The sequence below is a fragment of the Branchiostoma floridae genome, chromosome 14 (assembly GCF_000003815.2).
Source record: "Branchiostoma floridae strain S238N-H82 chromosome 14, Bfl_VNyyK, whole genome shotgun sequence".
NCBI classification, from domain to species: Eukaryota; Metazoa; Chordata; class Leptocardii; order Amphioxiformes; family Branchiostomatidae; genus Branchiostoma; species Branchiostoma floridae.
The window spans coordinates 1,404,376-1,415,742 of NC_049992.1; the positions used below are offsets into that span (position 1 = coordinate 1,404,376).

Here is an 11,367-nt window from a genome sequence, read left to right on the forward strand (position 1 = left end):
GGAAAGACATGAAAAGCGCTGCGTAAAAGCCATAATGTCTACGTGATATATGTGACAACCCCATCTACAATATATGTATACAATATATATGTATATATGCTGTCATATGTATGTGGATTTTGGCGATCTCTCCCCCCCTCTCTCTCTATACACACATATATATATATATATATATACATACATATATATATATATATATATGTGTGTGTGTGTGTGTGTGTGTCTCCTCTCTCTCTCTCTCTTTATTAATATATATATATATATATATATATATATATATATATATATATATATATATATATATATATATACTTTGCCACGATATGTGTATCGTGTATCTCTGCGATCTCTCTCTATCTCATATATATATTATACAGAAATCTTTATTGACACGACGTTATCAGGCACAATGTGTTCACTCCATAGACTGAAATTGTTAATCTAATTAGAGAGTACTTGGGGCGTTTTGAAGACTAAATGCTTTTTGATGCACATGGTGCTAATGGGTACTTTCTCGTATAACATGAAATAGTGTGCATTTATCACTTCCTAGTATCAATATCTATCGGACAATGACGCTCCCACAGCTTCTGGAGTGGAATGCCGGGTCACCTCCGTCCGTTTACGTAAGGTTCTGACTCATCAGAGCCTGTCTCACACAACAAATACCCGGGTTCTATTTTTCACCACACGACCACATGACACAAGCGACTACAAACAGACGCAAATACATGATTATCCATCTATCATAGCGTACAAACACGTCAACATAACCGACATGCGTACATGTACATCTCTTCTTACGTAAGGTAAGTTGGTGTGTTACGCCGAACGGCGGTTATACCGGCTATATAGATACAGATACAGATAGGTTGAGACAGGGGCTTACACCATAGGTCTGTTTTACTCACAGAAGAATGATGGGAATTAGGTGACAAAAATAAATATTATCACAAATTCGTGTCCTTGGGATAACTGAAGTTTAACAACAGATGATAGTGTAAGAACACAACGTGAGTAATGTGAGTAATTCTCTGCAACGACAGATGTGCAGAGAATGAAGTACATTTTCTTTTAGAATGCCCACTATACACTGAGATGCGCACATCTCTCATAAATGCACTACAACTAGATAATGAATATGTGTGTTTAAGTAAGGAACAAATGTTCAACTACATTATGACAACTAATAGATATAACGCACTCGAAAAGATTTGTAAATTTGTTCACACAAGTTTCAAAAAGAGAGAAGAGACTATGTAGAGACTACTAGTATGTAGATTTTAGATGATATAAGATGTAACCTGTTTCACGTATACTAGTACTTAAGTTATCCAACCTAATGCATTTAGCCCATATTGGGCAGGAATATGCAATAAAGATCATCATTGTCAATGTACACGTGAAACAGGGTGTACAGATGCGTTACTGGTGTATATTACAGCTCTATATCATTTCTATATAACTGACTGAGGCCCTGACCAAAGCTTTCGACCGTCTCCCAAGACGACAAGAGCCGAAAACATATCTTTTGTACCATTGCGGGGTTGGGGTGGGGGGTGGGGGTGTTACTTTTTAGAAAAAAAAATATCCACGATTTCAATGATATGTGTTTGCATGAAATACGTATATAGATAATTTTTGCAGTGTACTCAACATAGAAAACATGATTAGATAACATACATCTTTCGACATTGCGTCAGACACATTCTCCGAGGAAACGTATTTCACTGCATCCACGGCACACTGTTAATACATTCCCCCAAGGACGGGTAGCTTTTGATAGATGTACCCATTTCCTCACAAATCCATACAGGAAACTGGTGGATTACGGGAGTGCTTTGGATCTAAATCCGATCCGCGGGGTTTGATTGATGGTTACATTAAAAGCAAAGTTCTTCCCGAAATCGATGGTGCATCGGGCGGCGCCCATCTCCGTCTCTGTAGCTCTTGGGCCACACAACGTTGTGCAATCACCACAGCAGGGGCCCAGTCCACTGGTAGTGTGTGATTAGCTCTTATGCTGAGTGTTGAGCAGAGAAAAACATGTGACATTTTCTCAAGTTTTTGGCATCACTCGGCCGGGATAGAAATCAAAGCACATCGAATGCAAGATGAACACTCTACCCACTTGGCCATTGTCCCAGTGCCTGATGGAACACTAGTGTGCCACTGGAGTTCTTTCAAACATACGTCATAATTACTCCACGCTAGAGTCCCGTGAGTGTGTGGATGATGGAGTGAGGAATCATAGTGCCTTTATACACCCAATAGGGAAATTCGCTAGATTACAGCTACGAGAATAATCAATTTTACAGCACACCTTCCTGCGTTCCGTTGAATGCCAAATGATCTTTATTTGCTCTCTCCCATCAATGGGCCACAGCAATGTAACATAGACATAGACATACACTCAACAAAACAATGAAATCATAAATAACTAGACACAAGTTGCAAATGAAATCAATAAAACAAAGCCACCAATTGTACATCAGTTAAAAGGAAATGAAATATTATCAATATAAGGGCAGAACCAAAATCATAGTAATATTAAACTTCATGAACAAAAGTGAAATCATAAAACCTGACATGAACTTATGTGGAACAAATAACAATTTTTCAAATGAATAAACAAATAAATAAATAAAGAGTTGAAGGTAGCATGCAAAGTCCAGTGGTAAGCGGCCCTGCCTCTGGAACCAGAAGCCGTGAGTTCGTATTTCCTTGATGTATCCACAAAAAAGAACCTTTACTTAGTAGACTGCCGTGGTCATGATGGAAATCATTTTACAAATATCTTACTGATTTCGGAAACATTCATGACGGCCGCAAAAATAGGCACAAATATCTGGAATGCAGTGAGAATTTCTAGAATACGATACTAATTCCCAGAAATATACAAAGAATTTTATTCAGACGGCAATTTGGCTGTATCCGCTACTCCTGTGAAGGGCTGGGGCCTTTAGCGGCCCTGCCTCTGGAACCAGAAGCCGGGAGTTCATATTACCTTGCCTTATCCACAGAACAAGAACCTTAAGTTAGTGAATTGCCGTGATAGTAATAAACAATCTTACAGCACATCCTGACATCCTGAGATCTGAAATATCCTGTCTACCGAGGCCGCAGGCTAGAGATGTTTTCTTCCCTGGATGTACGTCCTCCTTTTATAACTCAATAAGCACTAACTTGAAATTTCATCAAAGAAGGCACATTTAGAATCCTCTACGCCATTGAATTAAAGGTCTGATTTCAAGGCAACTGCACTTTCAACATTGTCGAAGGCATCTATCAATAACTGATATATTCTTTTTGGAACGCATGCCTGCATTTGGAGCACAGGAATGCTAGCGTTACCAAAATGAAAAAAAAAATATGCACAGTGGATGCACTTGAAGATAGAAGGAAAATGTCCAGACTTTGCATGATGTACGAAATGACCAACAAACTGGTGGACTTAACGTTACCGACTGACAAGTACAATGTACAAGTACAACTTATTCAAATGCTGCTTTTCTATGGTTCACAATGAGCCGAACATTTTTTTTGCAACCAGATCCTTCTGGCAGCACGTAAGAAACGTGATAGCTTTGATAGTAACTGAGTTTAAAGGTTGCACACCACAGAAACTTCCATTCGTCGACATCTCTATCGAACCCGGGGCAAACCTCTGATTGTAAGTTTTTAATGTAACTTCGTATCTTCAAACCTCCTTGTATCTTCAAATGGCACTGAACAGTTTTCTATGTTCTTCTCTCAAGATGTAAAGAACTATCGTCAATGATATTTAATCATCCCAAAGACATTTTGTCCTTGGGCAGTTCAGGAAGAAGCCGAGTTCCCTGTGATAAAAGTGATGACTCCTGAATGAGAAGGAAACTACGGGACAGATGAGACAAACTGTTAACAGCTAAAGCTTTCATGAACGATGCTTTTCACTCAATATTGTGTTTCTCCTTGATCAAAGCTTCACATTTCTCGTTAGTGGGCGGGCCGACTACTCTATCGTCGCAGCCGGGGGCTGTCTGCAGCGGCTGTCATTCGGCACTACTAGTAACTCAGGCGACCTCAATACAGCAGCACTTTCACTAGCGTTTGTATATCTGTCTGTCTGTCTGTCAACAAGATTTATCTATTTATTTATCAACAAGATAACTCAAGAACGGCTGGATGGATTAGTTACATACTTGGTGTGTTGGTAGGGTGTGATGAAAGCTGGAAATGATTAGATTTTAACCCCCCTAGCAGCTTCCCTTGGGACTGCAGCGCTACTTCCGTTTTTCTCTAGTTACGCTTGATTTTCTGCTTGTTTTTAAGTCTGGTGGTTTTCTAATGTTCAGCGTTTGACGTCACATTCTATTTTTGCTTCCACTTCCCACCCGGAGGCTGAGGTGCGGATGTTGGTGACGCCCGGAGCGTACCTGACGCGCAGGTGGTTCAAAATGGTTAATTGGAGGGGCACGACGTGAAGTGGCCGTTATAGACGTTATTTTCGTCCTCCTCCTCCTCATCATCCGGGCGTGCTGGTTGCACGGATGGACATGACTCTCCTCCTCCATCCCTCCCTATCCTCCATAGCCTTGGGCAGTTCTTCAGCCGAACAGCCAGTATCTTCACAAAGTTCTTTATTTTCCTCAATGAAATGTAAATGAGAAAAAAATGGGTGATGTGATGTGAGGTGAACTGTGGATGAGTCTATAAAGACAGGTGAAATCAGTAGTGCTTGTGTTAAGAGCTGGTAGAGCTAGTGTGTAATGAAAAGCCTTCCCTAACTCGCAGGGTGTTCAAAATGGTTAATTAGAGGGGCGAGACGTGAAGTGGCCTCCAAATTGTCACAGTGGGAGGTTTCTGCTAGGGCAGGATTTCCCCATCGTTTGGTTTGATTGAATTCGGATGTTTATTAGTAAAAGATACGTCACTATTCTTCCTGGAGTCCGGGTGAATGACGTAAATAGATCACAGTGTGGCTGATACGAGACGGAGGTTCGCCAGGCCTCCATCCGGGTGATTTGTAGTGTGTAACCAACTGCAGGCGGAAGGATTCGGTCCATCGCACACGGGGGATGCCCCTACTGTTTTGTGAAAAGTGTGGTCGGTTCTTGATGATCAGACACTTTTTTTTACAACATAAAGTAAACGATTTACAAGGTGCGTGACTAGGGCTGGGTATCGGTACAGCGTACGGGTACAAAACCGGTTTTTCTTGTTGGACCGGTCCAGAAAAACCGGACCTGAAAAAATTAGGTGGACCGGATGTTGGACCGATTAGAAAATTAACATATTATTCGATCAGATATTCACACGTTTTGGCACTTGCAGGTGGAAGAAAATAACAAGAGTGAAGTAGATAGAGTTTATAGTCATTTCTACCAAGTTTTACAGCCAAACGTACATGTGCAGTTAGCGTTGTAGGATTTTAAAACGCAAGTGTAAGTCTAATACTCCACCAAACAGATTTCTTTGTAGTGAAATGGACCATTAGTATGAGTCATACTGCATCAGGTCCAGGTTCAGGTCCGGACCTGGACCTGATCCTCTGGACCTGAACCGGACCTGGACCTGAATTTTCTGTACCGGTACCCAGCCCTATGCGTGACTGTAACAGAGTCTGGCTATTCAGGCAGCGCCCACCTTGACTTACTTGACTTTGTCGGGTGCTGCTCCTCCCCTGCCACCCGAACCACTGTAGCAGCCCAGAGGTCTCACCCACCACCTGTTTTTTAATCAGCCAATGAGTTAGTGGAGCAAATCTTAGTGGAACCGCTAGAACGAGTGAAGCACTTTGTTTACAACAGAAACCAAACGACTCGCGATGTCTCAGACGTCAAAGACGTTATTTTCGTCACTGAACTGTACATGAGAAAAAGTGTAAGGTGAGGTGAGGTGAGCGGTGGATGCATCCCTGTGGATTCTCCTGTCGATTCGACAGATGAGCAGGCAGACAGGTATTTACCTGTTTGCCTGACCTGCACATGACTTTTTTTATGGTGAAGGAGGGGTGTGCAATTCCTTCTCCACCCTCTCGTCTACTGGAGCACTATTTAAAGTCTCACAGGGACAGAACTGTATGACACGTGTGACGGTGAATCTCTGTAGTGGGGCCGTGTAGCACAGTGGTAGTGTATTCGGCCCGTGACCGAGAGGTCGCCGGTTCGAATCCGCCTGCCGTGTTGCCGGTCTTGTGCCCTTGGGAAAGGCACTTTACACGACCTTCCTCACTTTACTCAAGTGAAAAATGAGTCGTCCCTCGGATAGGACGTTAAATGGAGGTCCCGTGTATGGGGAGAGCCATACCCTATGCACGTTAAAGAACCCGCCACATGTGCGAACATCCACCCGAGCGGATCAAACCATTCCGGCCAAAATAGGGGTAGGGAATCTCCCGAGCAGCCCTCGTAACCCCTGCTTCGCCTATTGGGTCAGTTAGTCCTCCTCCTCACTCATAGTGAGCAATTGGGCTGGTCTCAATCATGGGCGAAGAGTTGCTGTTACAGTTCCAATCATGTAACCCGTAACCTTGAGTGGCCTTCAGGCCTTGTTACGTGGTGACCATTGAGTAAAAAAAAAAAAAAAAAAAAAAAAAAAGATAGGTGGAAACAGCAGTGCTTGGTGTTAAGTGCTGGTAGAGCCATTGTGTAATGAAGAATCTTTGATAATCATATAAAAATAACCAGGCCATAAATAACAATTTCTCTTATCCGCCCAAAGGATTTCCTGAGTTATCTGCTATTATCATTATCATACCCATGGTGATGTTCTATTACCGGTTCTGCCATGTGGAATTGAGGAGGTACCACGTCAATGGTATTTCCTCTGCTCCTTTTATAACTAAAGCACCCTGATGAAAGGATAATGAAATCACCTTTTCCTTAGTCCTAACATAGACCACATCCGCCTTCCGTCAGCCACATCACAGGTGTATAAAAACAACTGTTTCCAAGAACAAGTGACGTCTGACTTTTGTCTATATCTTCAAACCAGGCAGTGAAGAGATTTTGAAATTTGAGCTGTGACGGTTTGTTGGAAAAGTTTTCAGAAAATCATCTCAAACACACGATGTGTCCCACCGAATTTACTCCACCTTTTAGACTGCCTCGGTGGAATAATTTTTTTTAGCCCAGCTGACTTGAGAACTAAGAGCTATGTACTTTTATTCTAACGTTGTGGCGATGATTCCACGTGGTCTACTCCATTATCGAATACATTCTGCTAATGAATGAACTCATCTAGTTTCAATGAAAACAGCTTTGAAAGTTAGATGATACAAGATCAATGAAGCGGCGTAGAGCATCATTTATCCCATCGATATTACAGAGTATATGCTTCAGGCGTTTCGTTAATTCATCCGGTCCTGTCTTAAAGTCCTCAAAGGCCACCTTGAGATTAGAAGAGTTGGAAACCTCCTCTTAAGTTTCACTCAGAGGAAACTTGTATCAGTCCGGGTGAATTGAAATGCATCTCGAGTTTTCTACCGTCTCCTTGAATGCATGGTTACGTCAATCAAGTGGGCGTGGCGCAAATCGAGTGCTGTGATTGGTTGAGCCCGACCCATTCGCCCATTTACAAATCTCGCCCGCCTTCAGACCGTCCTGACAGATTCGCGCATCCGTAGCTCCAGTAAAGGTCGTCTCTCTGCTGTCTCTTACAGTTAGCGGGGCGGCGAATTGAGCTCGGCGGGGATGGAAGCGAACGGGACCGCAGAGCCCGGGAACAGCTCCGGTGATGCTGACTGGGGCGATCTGGGCGGGCAGGAGAGCATGTGGGGAACCGTCGCTCTGGTCGTGCTGCTGTCAATCATTGTGGCCATCACGGTGGTGAGTTCATCTTTCCATGTCTTCTGTGTTAAGATTAGGGGTTTATTATCGTCTACGTAAAAACAAATTTTACGATATCGCATTAGTGGGCCAAAGGGAGTAGGGAAAATGTCACTGACTTCGAAGGTTCCCCAAAAAATTATTGGTTTCGAATGTACGTATTCACGATTTCATGAGGCACACTTATTTCATATTGATATCTTCACCTTTAATACCCCTGAGTGCGCTAGCCAGTTTATCACAATCTCCCTAACACTATAAAGAATGACTCGAAGATGGTCTACTTCTTTAAGACAGGGGTTTTTATTACCCACGGAGCGGCTAGAAGAAGCATGATGCTACGAGATGCATGTTTACGATGTAGCAATATCAGTCGGTCATTATCACCGTCTGTCTCACAAGGAATGTATAGGGTTACCAGTAGAAGGTCTTTCTTTTTGAGACGTAGGTTTTGTATTACGTAGAATGGCTTGAAGACAGCCAAGCCTACACGTATTGGAACCATATTTACGTTACAGCCCCAGCTGTCGGTATTACAGTCTGCCGTCCTGGGAGCATTACGAATGACTTGGAGAAGGCTAATTGACGTTTTATTACGCCTGGGAAACATATTTTGGGTCTAGCAAAGATAGATCAAAAGAAGTGGGGAAAATATCGATTTTTGAAGGTAAAATTTATCACATTCGAATCGGGGCGCCAAAGATGTGAATATTCGCCAGTTATGCTACAGTCACATTTCAAAACCGGGGCCCGGCCGGACTATTTTAGAAAACGAAAAAAAATGCCATGACTCTCCTTTCTACGTTTTGTGCATTTTATTGTCTTTTATATAATTTTTTCGTCCCCGGTCGGGCCCCAGTTTGGAACTTTCACTTCACTGTGACCTAGGCATGAATGAGGTGCTCCTATATTCTTTCTACGACGTCTTCTCCTTTAATACTCTTGAGTGCACTATCCATAAGAATTCCTTGAAGATCATATTTCTTCTTTAAGACGTAGGTTTTTATTACCCACTTGGTATACTTGCTATTAAAAGCCCGACGCTACGAGAAACATATTTACGATACATCCAGTCCGTTTTTACTGCCGTCTGTGTCACCAGGAATATGAGAAATGACCCGGAGAAGGTTTTTCTTTTTAAGATCTGCCCATTGGGTAGAAAGGCTCGAAGACGGTTTATATTACACCAACGGGAGCCATATTTATTGCAGAGCCACAGTAACCGGGTTTTATTACCGTTCCTCTCACTGGGAGCATTACCAATAACTAGAGGAAGGTGAGGTTGTTACATGAAGGGGAAACATACTTACAGTATAGTCGCAGCGGTGGGCCAGAAAGATGACAGACGTGTCACATTTTTTATGGTTTTACATACGTTTATTAGGAACCATGACGACTTGAAGATGCTTACTGACCAGTTGATAAGTACGCTTAAGGCCCCTTAAAACGGAAAAGCGAACGCTGAGCGACGGTTAAATGACAAATTAGATTCGTGTCACGCTATTCTATGGTCGGAATCAAAAGACACAAAACGTGAACAAAAATCTGTTCTTAATCTAAAAATACGTTGAGCAATGTGTGTCATCCTCCGTTACTCAGCAGTCATAGCCTGTAGTGGAAAGGCACTTTTACCTCATTCGGAAACAGAATTTCAGTCGGAAGGAAGCAGTTTCTGAGCGTAACCACCAATCGTACAACGATTATCTTCAAGAAAGGGGATGGTTTGAAGAGTTTAGCGTACGCGTATTCCCGTCTGGACCGCAGCACGATGATTGATTGTCCTGTTTATGTAGTACTCATCTCGCGTTACTGTAGCCCTCTGGTCAGTAATGCGTCATCAGGGCCTCTAAAACAAAGTGCATCGGCCTTTTTGGTCCTAGGACGCAGCTACAGAATGCGCAGGACATTTTATGGAACGATTTTCAGAAAAGGCTTCCATTGACATGTTTTGATTTAAAGAGCCTGTATGCGTCTGCAAGTGTGTGGATGGATAGCAGAGCTCTAGAAGGCCTGGGTGGATTGTATTGAAATTTAGTATGTATTGATGACACCTTGAAGCGCTTTTGGCCTTGATTTTGGCCACCCTAGCGGCTTGTTAAGGTACTGCAGCGGAAATTCTGGCTGTGATATTTCGATTTTGAAGTTATGAATTAATTTATCAAAACAAATTGTGCTGTTCTACAAACAAATCCAAAGGCTTTTTTGTCACTACGTAACAAGACCTGAAAGTCATTTTGAGATGTGACCCGAAGGCCACTCCAAGGGTACAGGTCACATTGTAAATGTAACAGCATCTCTCCTCCCTAGATCAGAAACATCACGATTGAGACCAGGTAAGTGTGAGGATGTAACTGGCCCAGTTGGCGAAGAAGGGGTTACAAAGACTGCTCAGGAAATTCCCTACCACATTTAAGCCGGAATGGTTTGATCCACACACCGGGAAGGTCCCCTACTCTTTTCCATGTTTTGTTCATGGTGTTGTTCAGTAGTCTCCAGACACTGTCTAACGTCTTGTTCCTTCAGGTGGGAAACATCCTGGTGCTGCTGGCGGTAGCGACACACCGCAGTCTCCAGACACTGTCTAACGTCTTGGCCCTTGTCTTGTTCCTTCAGGTGGGAAACATCCTGGTGCTGCTGGCGGTAGCGACACACCGCAGTCTCCAGACACTGTCTAACGTCTTGACCCTTGTCTTGTTCCTTCAGGTGGGAAACATCCTGGTTCTCCTGGCGGTAGCGACACACCGCAGTCTCCAGACGCTGTCTAACGTCTTCCTGGTGTCGCTCTGCGTCTCTGATCTTCTGGTAAGTGGACGTTTTGTTTGTTTTCAGATAATGTGTACACCAACTCTGGACGTAACACACTCGTTTATACAGCAGATACAAGCTGTATAAGCTGTGGCCGTTTGATTCACTCACACCAAGACGGTTCCCTACTGATTCCGATAAGTGTGGTGTTTTTGTTACATACTTGAGACGGGGCTCTCCAGATTCAGGGAACCTTTGGCTCTAAGTCCTATCCGAGAGGATGTAAGAGGTACGCTGTACGGAGAGTAAATCTCCACCGCCACCCCCACGACTACCCCCCCCCCCGTGTAGACTATTTGACATTCAGTAGTTTCTAGCGAGGACCAATAAAATAGCTGCTGGCAGGTCACTGACATTGGGCGATAACTGCGAGCTTTTCGCACCCTTGCTTATCATGCAAATGCCGTGAACTCAAATCAAGCAGACATTATGTTCGTCATTTTGCACCGTGCGGGAGCTTTACTTGCTCACAAACAACTCTATATATCAGTTTAAAAAGTTTACTCTGGTGATCAAAAGGTGACGGGACTGTAGCGAGTTTTCCTGCATTAAACTTTTTGAAATGACGGCCCTACAGTTTATTTCCGTCTCTTTTATTACGCGCTTTGTCACTTTAGTTCTATTTTTTCGTCCACTTGTACCTCAAGGCTTCGTGGCGTAGTTGACTAGTGATTGGATTTGTAACTTTTGGACCAGAGTTCGAACCTGGCGTGGTGCAATTTTAAAAAAAGTTTTCTTTGTTGAATATTTT

General features: G+C 43.0%; 1 protein-coding gene across 1 annotated transcript; it reads left to right on the forward strand.

The window, feature by feature from the left end:
- Nucleotides 1-7,653: 7,653 nt before the first annotated feature.
- On the forward strand, nucleotides 7,654-11,150 carry LOC118430841 (alpha-2C adrenergic receptor-like). Its single transcript, XM_035841874.1, has 3 exons — nucleotides 7,654-7,811; nucleotides 10,515-10,613; nucleotides 11,136-11,150. The coding sequence occupies exons 1-3, from the start codon at nucleotides 7,677-7,679 to the stop codon at nucleotides 11,148-11,150; spliced, it is 249 nt and encodes an 82-aa protein (XP_035697767.1). The 5' UTR covers nucleotides 7,654-7,676.
- The last annotated feature ends 217 nt before the right edge of the window (nucleotides 11,151-11,367 follow it).

Excerpts from the sequence above, each read along its gene's own strand:
- LOC118430841 (XM_035841874.1), top strand. The coding sequence starts at position 7,677 with ATGGAAGCGAACGGGACCGCAGAGCCCGGGAACAGCTCCGGTGATGCT. Across the intron at positions 7,812-10,514 it reads TCATTGTGGCCATCACGGTG|GTGGGAAACATCCTGGTTCT; the intron begins GTGAGTTCATCT and ends TTGTTCCTTCAG.